At 37.5% G+C, this 22,818-nt stretch overlaps 2 protein-coding genes across 7 annotated transcripts; both read left to right on the forward strand.

The window, feature by feature from the left end:
• Window positions 1-47: 47 nt before the first annotated feature.
• On the forward strand, window positions 48-10,181 carry PSMA2 (proteasome subunit alpha 2). Of its 2 annotated transcripts, XM_011376714.2 has the most exons (8): window positions 48-215; window positions 3,916-3,992; window positions 4,682-4,814; window positions 6,280-6,402; window positions 7,124-7,205; window positions 8,646-8,719; window positions 9,757-9,814; window positions 9,902-10,181. In XM_011376714.2, the coding sequence occupies exons 1-8, from the start codon at window positions 175-177 to the stop codon at window positions 10,016-10,018; spliced, it is 705 nt and encodes a 234-aa protein (XP_011375016.1). In that variant the 5' UTR covers window positions 48-174; the 3' UTR covers window positions 10,019-10,181. The 2 variants fall into 2 exon arrangements, with proteins under 2 accessions (XP_011375016.1, XP_023377059.1); XM_023521291.1 differs by lacking the exons at window positions 9,757-9,814; window positions 9,902-10,181 and adding an exon at window positions 9,390-9,525.
• Window positions 10,182-17,144: 6,963 nt separating this feature from the next.
• CUNH7orf25 (chromosome unknown C7orf25 homolog) lies at window positions 17,145-20,728 on the forward strand. 5 transcript variants are annotated; one of them, XM_011376717.2, is made up of 2 exons: window positions 17,145-17,967; window positions 19,097-20,728. In XM_011376717.2, the coding sequence occupies exons 1-2, from the start codon at window positions 17,902-17,904 to the stop codon at window positions 20,381-20,383; spliced, it is 1,353 nt and encodes a 450-aa protein (XP_011375019.2). In that variant the 5' UTR covers window positions 17,145-17,901; the 3' UTR covers window positions 20,384-20,728. The 5 variants fall into 5 exon arrangements, with proteins under 5 accessions (XP_011375019.2, XP_023377060.1, XP_011375017.1 ...); XM_023521292.1 differs by having other exon boundaries at window positions 17,872-17,963; XM_011376715.2 differs by lacking the exon at window positions 17,145-17,967 and adding an exon at window positions 17,969-17,988.
• Window positions 20,729-22,818: the final 2,090 nt, after the last annotated feature.

Here is a 22,818-nt window from a genome sequence, read left to right on the forward strand (position 1 = left end):
AGACGCAGAATCGGGCAAACCCGGCTCCTGGAACTACAAAGCCCAGCACGCCCCTGGAGCGGCTCTGAGTCTCCTCCAATCACAGAGAAAGAAAGGAAGGCGCGGGGAGGAAAATGAAAAGAAGCCGGCCGCAGTGCGCAGGAGTGTGGATGTCCTTTGACTCTCCGGGTAAAGATGGCGGAGCGCGGCTACAGTTTTTCGCTGACTACATTCAGGTATGGAAGGAGTCCCCGAAGTCCTTCGCGTAGCTGAGGTTGCAGGAGATTCACCAACCGTTTTCTTTTTTTTTTTTTTTTTACGTCCTGGTCTGTGTATTCGTGCTCTTAGAGGGCCCAGTTGGGAATGAGAGTGGAACTGCGACTTTGCAAAGTCATTTTCTGGGCCTGCCTCGCGGCTTGGGTAGCAACGGTCCCGGGAGGCCGTGAGAACGTAGTTTGCGGGATCCCGGGCGGCCTTGTAGTCTGGGAAGGGTACAGTCCTCAGCTAGGGATTTGCTTTCGCTTTAGAGACAAGAGGAAAAGGCAGCTTTACACTAATTGTGTCCATGTCCTGTTCAGAACTCGGGATTTCCTTCCTGACCCTTGTAGGCCTAACTCGGGAGCTTTCGGAGCTCGGAATCTTGGTCAGATATGTGGATCCCTTTTTCTGGGAAAGCCTCAACTTTACAATTTGGTCAGATTCTTAGTCTCCATTTGAAAATCTCCTGCTTTCGGTTTCATTGATGCCTTTATTAGAAGCTTAAGACTTAAAAATGAAAGCGTTAAGCTTTCTATCACCTAGTGTTCGTCAGCTCCAAACTACTAGGCTACATTTGTATATTGGGGCCATTTGGGGGGTAAAGGGATATTTTTACTTTAAAAAGAGTTGTAGACTTTTCTATTTTAGAACGAGGAATTAAAATAGTTTATTTTTCAAAATGCCGTTAAAACGAACCATCATATCAATGTAAGAAAACAATCACCGAAAGATTTAATCGAGCGGGGAAGGATTCAGTTTGACCATTTTCTTAACGGCCCCGTTTAGTTAAAATGCATTCCTATCTTTCGGTTGAAGGCAGGCAGGGTCTAACTTGTTGAGTACTTCTATGTGGGTGCAACTTAACCTCCTTCATCTCTTTCCACTACCTGGTGTATCTCAGCATCTTACAGATAAACTAACCACAGCTTAGGCAAATAAAATACTTTCCAAGGTCAAAGAATAGCTGAGTTAACATTCAAACTGGGTTCTTTCTGATGACAAAATGAATACCTTTTATTACCATATCATATTTTCTTGAAATACTAAAATAACCTTCCTTGCTCTTGACAATGTTCAATTTGAAAGTAAGGTATTTTTATTTGAATTAAACGAGGATGTGTATTTTTGTAACCTTTGAAATTAATTTAATTCAGTAATAAAGGGTTTCATCATGTACAGTGATAGAGAACAAACAATATTTGCCAAGAAGTCACCGTTCTTACCTGTGAGCAAAGCAAACCCGGTCTTTTATCTTTAAGAAAAGTGTAATCCTAGTGGAGCTGAAACACAAAACCATGTATCAGAGTCTGAATCTTTTTATAATAAATTTTTTTAAATAAACTTATTTTTTTAACATGATGGTTCAACTCTTGCGTAGATTTAAAAAAAAAAATTTGTTTCTAGCCTGTTGTAATTAGAATTATTAATGGTAGAAGTAACAAGAGCCTGTACTATAGGACAAAAAGGTGTTCTTATATATTACATTCATATGGGGATATTGACAGTGAGTGAGTAAACAAATTGGTGCCTACAGTTGCATTCTGAAAAATGTTTTACCCTTACTCAGGCATTTTTATAAAAAGAGAGTGAAAGAAGGAACATAACTTTAGATTGGGTAGTCAGAGTCAAGAAAGGCCAGTGCTTGGTGATTTTTGAGATTGGAAGATGAAAAGGAGCCAACTATTTTGAAGATTTTAGGGGTAGAGAGAGTTGTAGACAGAGGGGAGAACATGTATGAAAGTCCTAAAGTTGGGAAAGAGCTTCAACTCTTAAAGGAATTAATATAATACTAGTATGCTAGAGTATAGTGAGCAAAGAGCAAGCATTGGTCATGTCTAATTTTGTGGGGTCCACTAGGCCAGAGTAAGGAGTTTTTATTATAAGTGAACCAAGAAGTTATAGAATTTAAGTGGGGAGTGATCTAGTACAAAGGTAACACTGGCTAAGGATGTGGAATTAAGGGTAGAAGAGAGGAAAACTAGTTAGAAGGCTATTTCAATTATCCCAGGTAGAGATGCTGGTATTTTGGAATGGGTTAGTGGCGTGATATGCAAAGATGATTGTTTAGTGAGCTCACAGATTAGTGAGTTTTATACAGAAAGATGCAATGATAAATGTCTATACAGATGATTGTAGGAACAGAGAAAAAGTAACTTGATGTTTACTTAAGTTAACCTGCACTTTTAACATGTTCCCTATAGATAAATGACCTAGGTATTGAATAATAATTGAAAGCTGGATAGACCCAGAATGTCATGATAAGATTAATGAAATAGTGACCATTAAAGGAAGACAAGCACAGCCTAATTTTTTAATTTAAATGTCTTCTGTTAACTCTGCTCAAGCCAGCTAATTTTGTCATGTAAGAGTTTAAACTATCGCCCCTAGGCTTATTTCTTAAATAGGTCTGGATATGTCTCTGGCAGCCAGATGATTATGAATTCCTGGCATTAGGTTTTGTGTTGAAATACTGACTGAACAGAACTTACACTTTGTTGGGGAAGACGAATATTGTAAAAAATAATTCAAGTGGGATAAATCTTAGTCACAGAGGAAGTACAGGACACCATAGACATAAGTATATGGGATTCAGCCTATTCTGGGTGGTCAGAGCAGCTTCCCTCAGGACATGGCATTTCTGCTAAGGATTAAAGGGTGACTAAAAACAGTTCACCTGGTGAAATGCATTCCCAATGGAGGGATTAGCTTGTCAAAAGGGTTTTTAAATTCTAAGAGTAGTCTCTGTCTCAAGCAAGGCGGGATGGCGTAAATAGAGATTTGAGTGACAGAGTATCCATAATTTTATGAAGATAAAACAGATGAACTTTTGAAACTCAAGATTATCTTTTCAGTGGTAGACTAGACATATAGACCTAGTTTTGTCACTTTAGACAAATTACTTTCACTCAAGGGTTTTATCTATAAAATAAGAAGGTTGGTCTGTGAGATTTATGATGATTCTAACTCAACAACTAGATCGAAATAAGTATGACCTAAAAAACCATTTGAGAGCTCTTATTTGGCTACCAAACCCATGGAACCAGATGCGTTTAGTATAACCAGCTCATGACTTCTAGAAATTGTTTTATACTATATAGAAAATACTTGGTCGTGACTGATATCTAGGTCTTATGTTTTAAGCGATGTCTACTTTCTAAAATGTATAACTCCACCCACTTTAAATAATATTTTGATTTTAACAGACACATACATATTCTTAATAACAGTATTTTTATGGTGTTTACTTACTGCTAATTTTGTGCCGAGAACAAAATCTTCATAATCTTTGAAATAGGTTAACTACCACAGTACTATTATCCCCATTTCACAGATGAGAAAACTGAGAAACAGGTTAAATAACTTGCCCACAGTCACAAGGTTGAGGTAAGGGGTGAAGAGCAACAGTAATGATACTGCTTTAAGTGGCAGACAAGAAAAAAAAAACAACCAAAGGAAAGAGATTAGTGCTTCACTATGAATATATTCAAATCTCCTGGTAAACTTAGTTTCTGTACAACTTCACGATAACTTTCAAGGTCAAGCTCTTTCTTGGTTTTTGATTAATGGATTTGACCTATGTAGCTGCCCTACCTATGTAGCTGCCCTTTCTCAGAGATGTGCCTATAAGAAATATTTGAGAATGTGTGAATTTAGCAAATATATTCATTTCTTTTTAAGCCCCTCTGGTAAACTTGTCCAGATTGAATATGCTTTGGCTGCTGTTGCTGGAGGAGCCCCTTCAGTGGGAATTAAAGGTAATTAAATGTTTCATTCGTTTGCAGTGCCTGTTAATAGTGGTAATTAGTAATTAATTTATAAATGAATAGCTATGGCAGTGTAATTTTTAACAGTTCATGTTAATTTACAGTGTTCTGAGGTTTAAAGAAAGTAAAAGACTAAGAAGGTGAATAAATTTTTTTCAAAATAAATATAGTACCTTTATTAGTTGTGATAATCTGTAATTAGACTTTTGCATTCAGATAACTGAGTTTTCTTTTATTTTTTCATCGATTATATATCACTATTATCTGGCGGTTTTTATCCTTTCTATAATTTAGAAAAAGGTAATTATAAAACTTTATTTAAAGATAGAGACCTTTTTGAAAAAGGTCTCTATCATTGATTTTAAATTTCCTTTTATAAGAACTGTAGGCTCAATAGGCAGAATTACATTATTTTAAAATATATGGACTTTTAGGTATCCTGGAGTACAGTAAGAAAAGTTGTGTAATACCTTTAGCTATAGAGATTTTTTTAGTACATATGGATGACCAGTGAGGGGAAGAATTGATTTACTGTTCCTTAAGTGATTTTAACATAGAGATCCAGAAGAAAAAGTTTTATATGTAAGAAGAAATGGGGGAAATATAGCCATAATTAGAAAACTGTTGAAGCAGTCTTTAAATGATTAAGCATTTAGGTCTCTCTCTTTTTTTTTTTTAAGCTGCGAATGGTGTGGTATTAGCAACTGAGAAGAAACAGAAATCCATTCTCTATGATGAGCGAAGTGTACACAAAGTGGAACCAATTACCAAACATATAGGCTTGGTGTATAGTGGCATGGGCCCAGATTACAGGTATATTATACTATTATTTTTCTCACCATCTTATGAATTGCTCATAATCTATATTTGAGGAAGAAAATCAAGAAATGTTTTTCTTTTAATCTCCCAACTTCCTTTTTGTTTTGTTTTGTCTAGCAACAACAGCATTGCTGGTAGCAGAATTTACTTTGCCCTGTACACAACAGACTGAGGGTTATTTTAAGGAAGCTATAGAATGCCAGTTAGTTATAAAAGAGGAGATAGATATACAGTACTCCTGTTTAGTAGTTTTATCCTTCTGACCACAATCCCTCTTCTGCCATCCAGGGGCTGGCCTTCAAGGGCTTTGCTATTCTCTAATGCATTTTAAAAATATAAAAGAAATATGTTATAATAGGTACAATAAACTATATTTTTCATAAGTCTTCACTTAGCAAAAGAAAACTTCACCGTCCAGAGTTAACCTCATTCTGTTTTTAGTAAAGGGACAGAATTCTCAAAGGCCACTGAAAGTTGCTGAATGTGGCAGCCATTCAGGATCCAGATGCTCATCTTTTCATTCCTTTTAAATTTCACAGGGAGAGAGAGAGTAACCTTTTATGTCGGGGTACCAGTAAGCTGAAAGAGATTGACATCTTTCTGTGTTTGTCATTTAACAAGTAAAAGGAGTATTATTACTTTATTCTTGATTTTGTATGGAACAAGATAGGTAGAGCCATAATTTCACTTTAATAAGTTAAAAAACGACAACGTTACTGAAATGCGATCAGGCTTCACTACAGGCTTCACCCCTGTTACTGCCGGATAGAAGGGGTTCTACAGTGTGCTACCACTGACAAGCTGAGAGGGACAGGACCTGAGTATTATGTAGGGGGATAATGTGCATGGTTCATATCAGTAATACATGAGCAGATGAAGTTACATCCTATTTGTCTTGCTAATATGTTTGTTATATAGTATGTTCTTTTAATAAATTTTACACTTTTTAAATAAGTAGTTTTTTGCTGTTTCTTAATCTCCGAAGAGTACTGTTAAAAGTGTCGTCTGGAAAAGATTGAGGCAGAGTGAGAAAAAAATGCCTGAAATTGTGTGTGTATTCATGTGTGCAGGTGTGTGCGTGCTGGACTAAGATATAAAGCATCAGTGTGACTGCTCTATCTTCGGATAAGGGGTACAACCTGGAAGCCATAAGAGATAAAGCTCTCACTACGTACACTAAATCTGTTACTACTAAGCCAGCTAGTAACTCTAATCCCTAATTTTTTTTCATTTTTGCCTTTTCTTTATCCATCTCTAATGGCTTGGCTCCTCTGTAATGCTCCAATATTTTCTTGGAAATTAACTGGAATCATGTAAGAGCAAGACTGGCTTTAAGTTGACAGCTGCTATTAAAGAGTAAAACTTATGCTGTAGGTATATGCCTTTCGAAGGAGAATGGGACTTTAGGTAGTAGAGTGTCTTAATTTTAATTAAATCTTATCTCTTCCTTGTTTGCCAGAGTGCTTGTGCACAGAGCTCGAAAACTAGCTCAGCAGTACTATCTTGTTTACCAAGAACCCATTCCCACAGCTCAGCTGGTACAGAGAGTAGCTTCTGTGATGCAAGAATACACCCAGTCAGGGTAAGTTGATTTCATTGCTTCCAATGTGTCATGAATTAGAAAAAATTCATTTTGGAAGAGTAGGTGTATAAAAAAAAAGGACTTACTATCCTTGTATTTACTTAATAAGTGGAGAAAATCATTAAGATGAATAATTTTCATCTTAACTAGTGCTAGACTAGTTAAGGAAAAAATTTCGAATGTTTTCTTGCTGTTCATATAATAAAGCAAAAAGTAATAAATAAAGTTGTTTTTCTGGTGATTAAAACACTTTTATAGGCAAACAGCCCTTGCTGCTTCCAAATTTACATTCTCAATCGTAAATGTTCGTAAGCACATGGTGAAAGCAGTAGTTCTTTCACACATCCATGTTCATTTTAATTCTCTTCATTTTGGGTGTGAACATGGGTGAGGTAATGTAAAGGTAGTTGCTGATATGGAAAGCAAGTGGAAAAGCTGAAAGTTGTCATTTTGTTAGGGTACTAAATGTTACTGCACTTAGTAACCTCAATATTTGTGTTACTTCATTTACCAAAATGGTTTGACTACTGTTCTTGATACCACAAAGAGAATTTATTTTGAATTAATTTGTTCAGAAAGGTGTTAAATATTTTTTAAAGAACTTAAAAGTCTAATTTGGTTTGCCTGATAATTTGCTTTACTTGAGAGTATTAATAAATTCTTACTTAGATTGACTTGAACACCATTAAGATGCCAGTAATTTTCATTTTCCTTTCTTCAGTGGTGTTCGTCCATTTGGAGTTTCTTTACTAATTTGTGGTTGGAATGAAGGACGACCATATTTATTTCAATCAGATCCATCTGTAAGTATTATTAGATGTATTTGAGGGATTTGTTAAAGTGCTCTCATAAAAACAGTAACCATAAAAAGTTTAAAATTTAGCAGTATTGTTTTTTTTTCACTTGGACTTTAGAAAGTATGAAGTAGTGTATTTATTTGAACATTTTAAGTGTTGGTAATTCAGTCATCTAATGAAGAAGCTACAGTAGTTCTGCCCTCTCTCATTCATTAACTTAATTGAATGGTTCATTGAAATAGTTATCAAATCTCTTTCAATCTTGAATTCTGTTACTTTGAGAAATATTTTAGTGAAAGATATAGATTTAGAGGGCAGTGTTATACTCCTTGTCATCTGTTTAATCTCGATCCTGAGCAAACATTGATGTAACTGTCTTGAATTCAGTGTTTTGCAAAATGGGTGAGTTGTCTGCTATAAAGCAAAAGAATGTTCTCCGAGTTAGAAAGTGTTCATAAAGGATGCCATTACGCCACTTTGTTGCATTTCTGTGAGGAGAACCAGAAGAAGAAAATCAAGATTAGGAACTGATTTTTCATATCTTAAGGATCCTTAGGTAATTGCAGTTTCACTCAGTTCAAATCTTATGATCTAACCGGGTAATCTGAAAAGGCAAAAGAAAAATATTTTGGTTGTTTTGTTACTTAAATCAGAAAAATTAAGTATTTGGGGAAATTTACCACATCTCTGAGTTTCTGAAGCTAGGTGACAAACGCTCTTACCTTCTTTTCCAGCAAGCAGCAGAAGCCACCATCACTAGAATTCATATTTCACCTTTGCCTTTTTTTCTTTTGTATCTAAAAGTTGTTAAAAAAATCAAAACAAAAAAATAAAAGGCAGTTGTTTCTTTTAAAATATGTGTTGGTACTTTTGTGTGTATGTGCATGCATACGAGTATATTTTTTCAGCACATGAAATCATGACATTGTTGTTGCTTTCATTTGCCATTAAGTTGCAGAATATCAAAACCTTGTAATATTGTTAATACAAAGCTATCACTTTTTAATTTATTCACCAATCATGATGAGTGAGCACCATTTCTCAAATATTTATGACAGTTTTTTAGAGCCCCTTAATCCTTATAAGCTAAAATATTAGTCTTAATTATTTACTTTAAGTTAACCTCAGTTTTCTTTAACTGGCTTTTTTAATAAATCATGTACAGTTAATTGCATATATTTAAAGTATACAGCTTGATGAGTTTTAGTGTGTGTAAATACCCTAGGAAAGCATCACCGCAATCAAGATACTGAACTTCTCCATACCTTTCAAAAGTTTCTTTGTTCCTTTTTGTTAATTATCCCTTTAACCTTTTTTTTTTTTTTTTAATCTGTTTTGTGACCTTAGAAATTAGAAACAAATTATAGAGCTAAAAAATGGCAGGGTGATATAATTAATTATATTAATGATTTAAAATACGATTTTTCCTCTTTCCTTCCTGATTAGGGAGCTTACTTTGCCTGGAAAGCCACAGCAATGGGAAAGAACTATGTGAATGGGAAAACTTTCCTTGAGAAAAGGTGGGCTCACCATAAATTTGTTAGCAAACTTACTTTATGGTTTTCAGCTTTTTAAATAATATAACGAATCCAGACAAATTTGTATTATGCTGTTAAATCGAGTCTAGTTACAGATAAAACAAAAACTCCATGCTGGTTCCCTAGCCTTCGATATATTAAGTGATAATCTTGAGAACTTCTCTTTCTACATTCTTACGGTTGTTTCCTAAATGTTGTTTTTATTTTTTATTTCATTTTTCTTATCAAAAAAAAAAAGCTAATTAGATTTGGAGAAAACATTAGAGAGGAAAATTTTTAAATGATTTAAGTGGTGACATTTTACATTAAAAAAGAAATTGTGAAGCCATATACTTGATATTAATGGTATATTAAATATATAACATATGTACTTGATAAAATGTGGAGCACTGTAAAAATCTATCACTACTAGCACAACAAACTTTTATTTATTTCCAGCTTTGTTCTATACTCAACATTATTATAGTCCACCAAAACACCTACATTTTGAATGGGAATAGTTTGTAATTGACTTTAGCCAACAGATGGAACTTCTCAGTACATTTCCACATAATATGAATGTTCAGATTATTAAAAATCTTAGACCTAGGATTAATTGGTAAATTTAATTTTAGTATCTTAAACCAATGTACTTTTCCTTACATGTTATTAGAGAGTCTTCAAAACATTCCATATGGAGTTATAAGTTACAAAAACAAACAAGGAATTTTAGCAAAGGTCTGTTTTTGTCACTTTATTTTAAAAATTACTATGACATTGCCACCACCCTCTGATTGTATTAAACTATACTTAAGTTTTCTAAAACTCATTAGGGTTATACTTTTCCTGATGTTGGGAATGCACGCTAAATAATTATCAATTTCCTATCTGGACAGCTATCTCAATGGGGTGACTAAAAAATCTGTAACAGTACTTTTAACATTTCGGTGTGTTAAATTTTTTAAAAGTCAAGCTATTATCGCGTTTAAATGATCATAAATGCAAATAGTGCCATAATCAGTTTTTCAAAAAATTCTTAGGTATAACGAAGATCTAGAACTTGAAGATGCCATTCATACAGCCATATTAACTTTAAAGGTTAGTTCAATATCTGACAATTGGATTTTTAATGATTTTGTAATTAACTGCTTGAAAAATTGACCTTTATCCCTCCCTCTTCAATAGGAAAGTTTTGAAGGGCAAATGACAGAAGATAACATAGAAGTTGGAATCTGCAATGAAGCTGGATTTAGGAGGCTTACTCCAACTGAAGTTAAGGATTACTTAGCTGCCATTGCATAATGACGTGACTGGAAAATTTGGAATTTCATATAATCTCTATACTTAAACATGTTTAAAGTATGTTTTGCAGACTTTTTGCATACTTATTTCTATGTGGTTTAATGGACTGATGTTTTTAAAATGACACTTATAAATCATAATAAACTGTTAAATTCAGCTTCCAGCTTTTTAGGAGTTAGTAAAATTTTAAAATGTTTTCTGCTTTTTATCACAGTTGATTTCTCAAAACTGCATTACAAAACAGAATGGTGAAATCACTCGTTAGTCTTTATGCAATTTTGGTTAAGACAATTTTTTTACCATCTTTACTACCAGAGGTTGTCTATGCTTCAGTAAAGCAAAATGCTGATTTTGATAAAAAACACTGCTTTTAGAGCTGAGAGAATTTGCAGACTTTCATAGATTCAAGAGATAGGAAGCATAGATGTTTTTTAGGCACTATTAGGTGTAGATTAGTGAAACCCTAGGAAGTTAAGCTATCTCAAACCCTTTGAGATAGCACTGGATCTTTGAAGAGTACTAAGCCAAATAGTCTTATAAGAGGTATATAAGTAAATAATAAATGTTATGCTTGTTCCTCTTGATTTCTCCATTACAAGTAGGTAACTGTATTTAAAAAGAGCTTCCTAGATTCTATTAGACCTTTTGACTCAAGGGTGAACATGAGTGCTGGAATAAAATATTAATACTTAAGTGTCAAAATTATGATTTAAGACTCCCTCATGTAATCTCAGAGTAATCAGAACTGTCACTACAAATTAAGCCTCTTTCAAGCAGGCAAATTGTTTGTATCTGAACTGTTTTCATTATATGTGAAGTCATCATGTAGTGTTTTTTTTTTTTTTTTTAAGGCATCCTAGGATAAGAGAAATTGTCATTGGTCTGGCTCACAGAACATAAGGAGAGTTTATGAATATCATTCTTATTAACAAAGAGATAATAGGCATTTCTGTGATTTAAATGTAGCTCAAAAGATTTTGATTAAAATTTAACCACGTTTAGAGGAAAAGAGCCTTATCTTAGAGCTTTTTTTTTTTTTTTTCAGGATTCTCAGTTTTATCCACCATCACTAGAATACCCCTATCTCATTATAGGTGATAAAAGCATTATTAGGGGAGATGCTAACTTTTTATTTCAAGAAGTTTGTTTTAAAAGCCTCGTCTAATAATCTTTCTTTATGGGCTCTGGGTATATCATGAATCCAGCACACTAAAAAGAGAAGTAGGGTTAAAAAGGAATGGTTTTTGGAGTCAGGTCTCATCTCCTACTTACTGACTAAGTGACTGCACAAGGTGATTATCTCAGGGTTTTCTAAGGACTAAACTTGATAATGCAAGTGAAAGACCTGGCAAGATTAATAGTTAAGTACTCTTAAGTTTTAGCTACCTTTGAATTCGCTCTCTGATATCCAATATTAAAAAACCAGAGGAATACTAAAATTCTACAAATCAAGAAGGGTAAAAGTAAAGGCATTTATAGTTAGGACAAAAAGAAAGCACATGGAGTTTCTTATTAGATACTTATAGAATAAAGGGAGGAAAATGATCTGAAGCAGAATTGTTTTGAAAGTCAAATCTCTGCCTCTTGCCCCATTAAATGCAAAGCTCAGTTCAACTGAAGCTTCCTGAACCACTTCTTCCATATTCTCGTTTATTCTTTTCATTGACCTTAAAAATAAGCCCTTTCTTTGTGTCTCAGTTCTTTGGTCTTGCAACCCATTTCATGCATCTCTAAATGTTCCAAAACTCTGGTCATTTCTAGCATGTGGATTCTAGCTTTTAATCACTTAAATATCATAATGCTCTTAATGTTCATAGCCCCTCTCTATTTTTGGTTTATATTTTATAAATATTGCCTTCACTAATTCTCTTTTCTAGTTCCTTACTGAGTTATGAATTTAAGTTTGTAAAACAGTTATTAGCAATGACACATGGAAATGTTTAAAATTCACTAGGTAAAGGGAAATAAGGAAGAAGAATAATAATGATCTTTACAATTATCGGGTGCTATTTGGCCACCAATTAGTTGATAAGGATTGATCAAAAGAGTTTTCATCTTTTGCTCAATTTCTATTCATGGACCAAAATAGCTGAATCTCAGTCCTTAAGTTTAGCCACTATATAAATTTTCTATTCTGCAAGATGAGAATTTAAAACTCTTATACCACCCTTCCTTCCCTTTTCTGCTTCAAATAAAACACAATGTTTAAGAGGTTTTTATTATGGCTATGTAAGTATACTGTAACATTTCCTAAATAATTTTCATGGAGGTGATAACTGCCTCACTTTTTTGTTTGCTTTGTTTGCTGTGTAGCTGTCGCTAATTCTTGCCAGTTTTCACCAACGGGATTGTAAAACCATCCCCTACGCACTGGTTTTCTCTTGGTCAGTTTTCAGGTAATCTAACAATTCTAGTCCAGCTCCAAACCCACACCTCCAACACCATTCCAAGAACTTTCTCTCTTGGAACTCTGTCCTCTGCTCTAATCCAAGCTAGTAGTGCGTTTGAAACTATATTCTCCTCTCTCCATTGGTTGGCTGGGTTTTAAAATTCTAGGTTAGAAATAATTACCTTCCATAGTTTGAAAGGCATACTCTACTCCTGTCTAGATTCTAGTGTTACTGATGAGAAAAGCCTAATGCTATCGTATATGTGTGATGACATGACAGATCTTGGTTATACCTTTTTTCTCCTCTACAGCTCTTAGGATCATTTCCTTTATCCACAGTGTTCTGAAATTGCAGTGATGGGCTTTTGTGTGGGTTTCTTAACATTGATTGTGCTGAGCAATCAGCAGGCCCTTTCACTGTAGAAATGTATCTTTCAGTTCTGGTAAATTTTCTAGTATTGAGAAATTTTCTCTTTTTGTTTTTGTTTCTAAAATTCCTATTAATTGGAATTTTGTTGGATCCTTTTGTTGTCATATTTTTCACTTGTCTTTTTATTCTACTTTCTAGTAGATTTTTACCTACTCTTCCTACTCTTGTATTGATGTTTTAAGATTTGGGATATCATTTAATTTTGAAGAACTTTTTCCTATATTCTGTCACCTCCCCTTTAAAAAATCCTCTTGATTCATGGATAAAATATCTTTTATCTGAGGATGCTAAAGAATATTTTTAAACATCATTTTGTTCGGCTTTCTATTAACTTCAAATTCTAAACAAAAATGTTTGGAAATGCTCTTTGTGCGTAAGCCCCAAATCTACTTATGGAGGAATGCTGAATATCAGTATCTATAAAGCATTTCTCTATGATCTTTGATTTTCTCAGTTCTCCAGAGAAAACTAGGATTTTAGGGAGAGGTGGTGAGGAGAGTGCGAGAGGAGTGCCAGCATTCTGGGAGGGGAAGAAGGGCAGAGAAGAGACCCATAGCATTTCACCATTCAATAGGAAAACTTTCATTCTTATGTGTCTAGAACCCCTCTGGTTCCCTATCCCTTCAGAAAGGGGGACAACTTCCTGCTGTTGTTGGAAAGTTCAGCTGCTGGATCCTGATAAATTTCACAAGAATATCTGCCCTAAAGTACCATCAGTCAGCGTCATGGAGCAAACCACAAAAATCCACAGACCAGTAACAAGGGACTCGCCCTATTACTGCCATGTACAGTAAGGCCCAAGAGTGTCCCTAAGGTGATCTTTCCCTAACTTAAATACTAAAAATCATACCGAGGAGTGGAGATTTACCATGCTCATGAGACATGCCACACATTCTGAAGAAGCATGTACTCGCTCTGCTTAGGCACCAAGAAACCTCTAGACAGCTTTTACCCCACTTACTCCCTTTAATACCCTGCCTCAACTTCTCTTGGGGAGCCACCCTAACCTTTCTCAGTGTTGGTTCTCTTCTACACAAGCTTAATAAACCTTTGCTTCTTGAACTTTTCTCGTGGTGATCTCTCTTTCCATCCTGGAGGATCACCAAGGACTTAGGATGTCACATTGTCATCATCAAACTCTAGTTCTCTGCCTGGAGAAGAATGGGTAGCAGCCCGGTTGCACTGGATGGGAGAGAGGACTTGGTTGTTCACTCTGATGCAGGATGGCAAATTTCCCCAAGTGCAGGAGAGACCAAGCCCCGCACTGAGAGAGAAGAATTCTTAATGGAGAGTGTAGAAAGAATTAAAACATGCCAAAAGGAAAAATTAGAGTCAAAAAAGAAAAATTATTAGAGAAGGGTAACACTCCATAGACAGAGCATGGTCTCAGGCACAGAGTGAGTGAGCCTAAAAGAGACTCAACCCAGAAAAGAGTGAGCAGGACCCTGAGTGTTCCTGGAATTCAGTTTATATTTCATTCTTTAATTTATGTTGAGTTAGTTTAAAGACTGCTCATTTCCTTTGATACGGACATACAGTGAGAAGGATAAGAGTATGTAGTGTGAAAAGGCCTGCTGGCAGGTCCCAGCCTTTAATCCATAGGTTCCACATGGTTTTTGCCATAGAGAATGAATGATTTTGTTTTGTGTAGAGTAGCCACTTAGACATTTTTCTGTTTCCCCTTCACAGGTGTGGGAAATGGGTTGTCAGCAATCCCAGCAGAAATCTATCTTTGTTCTGCAGGTGTCCTTCTGACCTGGCTGCTGATCAGCATATTGCAGTCTCTGAATGTAGCCTGATTTAACACTAGTTCTCTTGCTGCCTCCCTGTATTAGTTCCTTATACAAACTCTTAAGCAATGCTCATTTTCAGTCCTGCCTCACTGCTCCCTTTCCTTCTGCCTTCCAGGCTTGTCTGCAGTTGCAAAGCCTTTCCAAGGTTTTGCTTTGTGAATCACTTGATACAGATTTCTCCACTCTGCTAATGATTCATCCTGCAGAGAGGCTGCCTGGGTACAAATATCCTCTCTGCGGGGGACTTAACTGTAAAATGTATCTACCTTTTAGGTTATTAAGATTGAATCATTTTATATGAGAAAAGCACTTAGAACAATGCCTGCCATATAGTAACATTGAATAATTGCTACTGCCCTTTGTGGTAGCGGAGGCTGAGCTAACTCTTTCCTATAAAGGTTGAAGGTTGTTCACTTCCCTTCCCATAATAGGTAAGGGACTTTTCAGTGTCACAGCTGACATGCCATCTGCCCTGGTCGGTCATTCCCCTTATGGTCCACCAACCAATCAAAATACACTTTACTTATATAGAAAGAACATGAGGAAGTATAAGATGTGTATAAAAGGGGAAACCCCGCTGCGATTGGGGTCAGCCTTTGGAAGTGAATCCGCTGAGCCGGTGCAGCACCCACCCATAAACACTACTTCTTGATTATTGCTTCAGTGTCCTGTCTCTGTCCAAGTATCCTGCAACATTTCATCTTCCGAAAGAAGTATGTGCAGTCATCTCTTGTTCTTTTTGTTTTGGGGGGTTTATTTTTTTTTTAATTTTTTACTGTTTTTTAAGTAATGCTTGGGGAAGGAGCAGGCGTATATAGGATTAATTTTAATTGAAGTTCTTTTAATTTTTAAAATTAGCCTTTATCAAAGCCTTAACATTTCTGAGTGACTTTGGGCACTCTACTAGGCTAACATAAATTTCTCAGCCCCTTAGAAGCCACCCAGTCATTTGTCCTTTTGAGGAAGGCAACTCATATCTACAATATCACACTTCATGGAGAGCCCAGGACGATGAAGTGCAAAGTGCTTTGGTTCAGAGTCAGAAATCCCAGCTCCAGCACTTAGTAGATGTGTAACCTCTTACAAGCCCCTTCAGCCTGTTTCCTCTTCTGCTAAACTTAATGTAGGAAAGAGGCAAGAGAACTAAAATGTTAAATCATCCTACATTCAGAGACAGCAGTGTGCTGATCAGGTCTGCAGCCTGGCCGCGAAGAAACCTGCAGAACAAAAGAAGATTTCTGCTGGCGTTGCTGACAACCCATTTCCCCACACCCTGAAGGGAAAACAGGAAAAACAGTCTTTAAGAGGCACCCTACACAAGATAAAATCATTTATTCCCTGTGGCTAAAACCATGGGGAACACATGGATTAAAGTCTGGGAACTGCCAACAGGCCTTTTACATTACACATTTTTACTTTTTCATGCAACATACTCTTATCCTTCCTCATTGTATATCTATATCAAAGGAAAATGGTTAAACTATAACTCGCAGGTACTAAAGAATGATAAACTGAATTCCCCAGAGTCCCTCTCAGTGCCTTTACTCTATCATCTTTATTTTCTCTGTCCCTCTGTTACCGGAGAGTGGAGTTCCCTCTCGACGTGTTGTCCAGGCTCTTGATGTCTTGAACAAAGAAGTAAGCAGGACACCGAAGTACACCAGATAAGAATAGCTTTATTAGAAGCGACAGTACTCTTCCCCACATGGAAGCAGACCTGAGCAAGAGAAGAGTGGCTGGCTCAAAGGTCTGGTAATAATGCCTTTGGAGTTTTTATCCCTATTTGCTGTGGATGGTTACTTTTCTTAGAGTAGTGGCCTTCCTTGATTGACAACTAAGATTGACAGCACTCAGTGTGACTCATTGTTTGCTTTCTGAGCTTGTTCGTTCCCAGAAGTCAGTTGGTTATATTAATGAACTTCTGGGCATATGCATCATATTATAATGATGGTATAATGAAGCTCAGGTGAATTGAAAGTCACTGGGGTCTTTATTGTGCAGGTGCGAGTGACTGGCTGAAACTAGTACCCAATTATCTGCTTACTTATTTCCTTATATGAGTTACTTTTAGCCCCCAAATACCCTCTGGTTCGCTTAATTGTGGGCAGACTGGGGCGGACCCTTTCTAGAATAGGATGACCTCAGCTTCTTTGCAGGCAGATCGAGATCCCCTATCTAATTTTCCTGACTAACCCTTTTCTAAGAGCCATGAACCCCTTTTTTATTAGTATGGATGTTGAGGGATAGGTGGGCTCTTCTTTATCTGGTTCCTGCTGAGAAGGGTAGTAGTCCCTGCCTATTGGGGTTTCATGGAGCTCTTTCCCTCTCTGCCGTAGTCAGGACAGGGTCTTGGGTATCCTGCTGAGGTGCTGCCTCTGTCCCTAGACAAGGAAAAACGAAGATACAAACTCGTTAATTAAATCATATATCTAGTTATGTTTCTATTATTGATTTGCCTATCAAGTGGGTAAAGGAAAACAGGCTTTGTTAATACATTTCGTAAAAGAAAAGAGTCCTTTTTGGACTCTAAGGGCCCTGTTTTGGACTAAAGCCATTCTGGCCTTATAATAGGCCAAGGAAAAGGCTGAGTTTCAATGATCCTTATAGCCAGAGGACCTGAGTCACAAGTTTGAAGGTAATTAAGTTTGAGGGAGAGGGTCTTTCTCCAAAGAAAGGAGGCAAGAAAAGACTTAACTAAGTTTATTAAGAATTTTGCAAGTGATGGCCTGTATCATCTCTCTCAGGCTCTCAGTGCCTCTGAGAGACAATAGCTCTGTTTTTGGAGTGTTACCTCTTTTCTAATAAACTTTCGATTCTAACTTTGACACATGTTTAAATTGTTTACACTCTCTGCCAAATAAACGGTCTTCTCTCTCAGTGCTGGGCTTGGTTCTCCCCTGCCCCCGGGAAATTTGCCCTGGCCTGAATCAAAATGAGCCCCAAATTTTTCTAAGAAAACCATTGCCTGACACTTGGTATGTGTTTGAGCTTGATAGCAAAAAAGGTGTAGCTGGTTGGAGTAAGGGAGTCGTGCTCAGTCGGGAGATTTTCTCCACCAAAATGCACTGCCGCCCACCCAGGCAAAGTCCAACTGCTGATTAGGTGCTAGGGTGTTGAGTAAGCCTGCCTGGGACCCAGAAGATGGAGCTATGACCGTCCCAGTGGGAGTGCGGTACAGCCCTGTGAGCTCCTCCCCTACACCTTCTTGGCACTGGGCGGCTGCAGGCCTCCAGACTCATCATGTAGCTGGAGCTGGGCGCCATCAACAAACATGGCCGTCGCACTAGCGTCAGCGGCGCTGGAGGAGGGGGCCCGCGCTGCCGCATGGGAATCGCAGGTTCCGTGTCATTCGGCGGGGGTGAGGGAGCACGTGATGCGGGAGGCGCCGGAGGCGGTGGGGCTCGCGCAGGCGGAGCAGCGGCAGCGGCCTGAGTGGGGTGGGGGCTGCTCCGTGAGGTTTCTCGGCGGGTCCCAGCCTAGCGCGCGCACGTGCCCGCTGCTCGCGCTCGCGGTCCTAGTCGCTGCGGGTGAGGAGCCAGGGACGGGAAGGGAGGAGGGAGCTGGGCGCCCTTTTGAGGCCGGGAGGGGGCTGGGCCGGCCCAGCGGGGAGGTTGGCTGGCGCCGGGCCGTGTTCTTTCTGCCGGCTCTCGCCTACACGTCCTGGCCCCGGAGCTATTTGAGCTCAAGCCTCCCTGGCAGGCCTCAGCGGTGCAGGTGGACCGCGCAGGGCCTGAGGGCCCAACACCGGCCCGGAAGGCCCCATCGACCTCCAAGTTGCCACGGACTGCACCGTGGAGTTTAGTTGATCTTCGGGCTTTTCCTTCAGTGTGGGAGCGGGAGCCAAATTAGTAGGCTCCTTCGGTCTTTAAAATGTTCTGGTTGACGTCAAATGCAGGAACTAGACAGTCTTGAATCCTCGGCGGGTGTACCGTGTGCCCCTGGGTAATCACCGGTTAAAAGAGACTCACTTGTTTAGGAGGAAAAGATTAGAAAGCTTTAATGTGGTCAGTTTAGTGGAAAGCCTTGCTATGGACAATTTGCTAACCAGCTAGTCTGTGGATATTTTTATTCTAATAATTTCATCTTGACTTTCCGAGCTTTTATTAATATTTCTCTACAGCCAAAGAATAAGGCTGCTAATAGAGAATTCCTTACATAGCATATTGCCGAAGTCGTGTATTTAACTCTGACCCGAGTCATGCTGTGAACCCATGACTTTCAAGTTGAAAAAATGGAGGTCTAAAGTGTGTCAGAATCCAGCACATCTAAGGAGATCAGAAGTGTAGCTATCATCCTTTCCTTAGCTATCAGAGGAGGGAGTCACTCTGAAATTAGACATGCAAAAGCTCAGGTTCCTAGACTCAGACTCTATAAATTCTTTCGGTAGATTGAAATTTTGTAATCCTTAGGAATTGATTGCCATAATTCTTGAGGACTGTTTCAGTTTGCTTTGTTTCTTTTCACAGGAAAGAAAGAATGCTGTCAGCATGTCTGCACACTCCATGCTCTGTGAACGAATCGCCATAGCCAAGGAACTGATCAAAAGAGCAGAATCACTTTCTAGAGCAAGAAAGGGTGGCATTGAAGGTGGCCCAAAGCTATGCAGCAAATTGAAGGCTGAATTAAAATTCTTACAGAAAGTAGAAGCTGGGAAAGTAGCTATAAAGGAATCTCATTTACAGAGCACTAATCTAACACACCTAAGAGCCATAGTGGAATCAGCAGAAAACCTCGAAGAAGTCGTTAGTGTTCTTCATGTTTTTGGTTATACAGATACCTTGGGAGAAAAGCAGACCCTTGTGGTGGATGTTGTTGCAAATGGTGGTCATACTTGGGTGAAAGCCATTGGCCGAAAGGCTGAAGCTCTGCATAATATTTGGCTGGGCAGGGGCCAATATGGTGACAAAAGCATCATTGAGCAAGCTGAAGACTTCCTTCAGGCCAGTCACCAGCAGCCAGTGCAGTATAACAACCCTCACATCATCTTTGCATTTTACAACAGTGTCTCCAGCCCCATGGCAGAGAAGCTGAAAGAAATGGGCATATCTGTGAAAGGAGACATAGTAGCAGTTAACTCTCTGTTAGATCACTCTGAAGAGCTCCAGCCTAGTGAGAGTGAATCAGATGAAGAGGGCCCTGAACTTTTGCAGGTGACCAGAGTAGACCGAGAAAATATACTAGCAAGTGTTGCGTTTCCAACAGAAATTAAGGTTGATGTGTGCAAAAGAGTAAATCTGGACATTACTACTTTAATCACGTATGTATCTGCCCTTAGTTATGGAGGTTGCCACTTTATCTTTAAAGAAAAAGTGCTCACAGAACAAGCAGAGCAGGAGAGGAAAGAACAGGTTCTACCACAGCTAGAGGCATTTATGAAGGACAAGGAGCTATTTGCTTGTGAATCGGCTGTCAAGGATTTTCAGTCAATTCTAGATACTTTAGGAGGACCTGGGGAGAGAGAGAGGGCCACTATGCTAGTTAAGCGAATTAATGTGGTACCAGACCAGCCTTCTGAGCGTGCCTTGAGACTAGTGGCCAGTTCAAAAATCAATAGTCGCTCATTAACAATTTTCGGGACTGGAGACACCCTCAAAGCCATCACAATGACTGCCAATAGTGGTTTTGTCAGAGCTGCCAACAACCAGGGTGTTAAATTTAGTGTGTTTATCCATCAGCCCAGAGCACTTACTGAGAGCAAAGAGGCTCTAGCCTCCCCCTTACCAAAAGAGTACACAATTGACACTGAACACTAATGATATCCTTTAAATACTGTCATGGAAATAAGTTATTTATACCAAAGGCTGGGTCTTCCCATCTTAAATGGAAAAAAGGGTCTATAGTAAAAATAACTTAGAACTCAAACCAGTAGAGTTGATTTGTATGTCTCATCTGTAAAGTGTATTACTTAAAGTAGAAAAAGCACAAAAGACAACCTTATTTATCAAATTCTACATTAAAACAACAGAAGTACATCTATGTATCACAATGCTTTTATTTGATTCAGTAGGGCTACAACCCCCCTATTAGTAATTGCATTTTATGGAATGGAATATAGCTACTATACTGCATCTTGTATTAAATATCTGGAGAAAACTGAAGCTTGTTTTTTATTATGTTGATATATCAATTGATAATGGGTTGAGACCGGGAGGTAATAGTTTATAATTTTAGATTCTAAAGTTATGACCATTAACGAAAAGAAACATTGATTGCTATGTGTCAGGTACAGTCTGTGGGTATGTTTACAAAGAGTACATTAATATAGAATAAAAGTGAATTACAATCATGCAAGTTCCTATCAATGGACCTATTGATATACCTTTGTGAAGAGGATAGCCAACAATCTCACTACTGCAAGCCTAGAATATTTAAGGTAAAATTTTTGAACAAACTGAAAAGAATTATATAAAACATTTTAAAAGAACTTAGATTTTACTTTTAAGTACAGTCCCCATACTGCGAATATTTGAATTACGAATCTTGCCTTCCTTGTTTTGTTGCAAGTGGCAACTGATTTATCAGTATTATGTCACTCTTATGAAATAGAGGCAGGGAGATTACATACCTGTTGAATGACTGAAGTTATATTAAAAAGATTTTTATGCCTATATTGTGCTAGGTGCTTTATTAATTTGTATCAAACCAAACAGCAAAATAGGTATGTATTCACATTTTAAAAAGTGGGAAATTGAGCCTTAGAGCTTAAGCTGAGTGTAAGAGCCAGTATAAGATAATTTTGTGTCCCCACGGCCTGAACTTTTTCTACTGTGCCAACTCCTATTTTGTGAGAAGGGAAAGTCAATTTACGGCCAGAATATTTGATGGGAAGGTAGAATTTGATTATTGGGGTCCATGAACATTTAGAAATTAAATGCAAAATTAAGTTCATGGAGTGATTCAGAGATATTCTATTATTCAGAACACATTTCTTAGGGGAAAAGGTTGTGATTGGGGTTCCAATTTAATGTAGAGAGGTATATTTAACTTGCATTTGCAACTTAGATTGTCTAGCATTAGAAATTAGACTTAGGCCTTTTGGAGGAACTATTAAAGTACTATTAAGTACTTAGTACTATAAGTACTGAGCATAATTATAATAGTTTGGTATGAAAGATAAATAACTGATTTTTGCTCTAAAGAATTCTTAGTCTGAAATGGAAGTAAACAACTGAAGTATAATGTACTAAATTGTCTACAAGAATTATGTTTAAAATACAGTAAGGTAGTAATTCTTGCTATGGGATCAGGAAGTTGGAGAGGAAGTGACATTTGAGGGTTATTAGTATGAGATTTTACAAGATGTGTACAGGGAGTGAATGGGATTGAGAAGGTAACAAGTGAGTATGAGGGCCTGTTCAGAGTCTTGGCTCATGTAGACAGTTTATAAAGCTGAAGATGAAGCTGAAAAGTAGAAGTTCTCTGAATAGTTTGGCATTAGAGAGCCATTGACAATTTTTAGGCAAGTGTGGGCCATGACAAGATCTCAGGAAAATAGTAAAAACCTGTAGTGTGAAAGAATTGAAGAAAAGATGGGACTAAAAATAATGGCCTTGGCTAGAGCAGTGATAATGGAATGTAACGTCATGGGTTTACATGGATTTGTTCAAGGCAGAATTGATGTTATACTTATTCATTCATTACACATTTTTTGAGTTCCTATATTGTGCCAGACAATATGAAGGGCTGAGTTTTAAAGGAGTAGCAGAAAAAGGATAGATTTCTATTCCTGCCTACTATGAATTGTTACTTAAGAACTTGGAATCTTTGCTAACTAGAACACGTACAGCTATAGCACTCTTTGAAGAAATTTTTCTGAAGTGGCCACAGCTGTGGTCCCCCAACCACTGTTATCTTTTTCCAGACATCAGTGACTACAATTTGTAACAATCAGTAATGCAGACAATAGATGTGGACAAATACGGGGGCACTTGACCCTGGAATGTGAAGAAATAGTGCCTTCTGTAGAAATACATACAAGCACACATGACCAAAGATCTGCTCTAGCTGATTAAAAAAGATCATATATAATATGAAGGTAAAAAAATGAGGGAAGTAATTTTAAAAAATGAGAAAAGAATGTTCAGTTAAACACTAATTAAAAATTCAAAAGTTGAAGGAATCATATAGTTTTAAAACAAAGCAAATGTCCAAAAAATTATGAAAAGATATATAATGTAAAAATTAAGAC

This window comes from Pteropus vampyrus, unplaced genomic scaffold, assembly GCF_000151845.1.
Source record: "Pteropus vampyrus isolate Shadow unplaced genomic scaffold, Pvam_2.0 Scaffold302, whole genome shotgun sequence".
NCBI lineage: Eukaryota > Metazoa > Chordata > Mammalia > Chiroptera > Pteropodidae > Pteropus > Pteropus vampyrus.

Bases quoted from the DNA above. Each gene is read 5' to 3' on its own strand.
- CUNH7orf25 (XM_011376718.2), top strand. From the start codon at position 18,004: ATGCGGGAGGCGCCGGAGGCGGTGGGGCTCGCGCAGGCGGAGCAGCGG. The intron at 18,148-19,096 runs GTCGCTGCGGGT...TTCTTTTCACAG, and splicing joins TGCTCGCGCTCGCGGTCCTA to GAAAGAAAGAATGCTGTCAG.
- PSMA2 (XM_011376714.2), top strand. From the start codon at position 175: ATGGCGGAGCGCGGCTACAGTTTTTCGCTGACTACATTCAG. The intron at 216-3,915 runs GTATGGAAGGAG...TTTCTTTTTAAG, and splicing joins TTTTCGCTGACTACATTCAG to CCCCTCTGGTAAACTTGTCC. The intron at 7,206-8,645 runs GTAAGTATTATT...CTTCCTGATTAG, and splicing joins TATTTCAATCAGATCCATCT to GGAGCTTACTTTGCCTGGAA.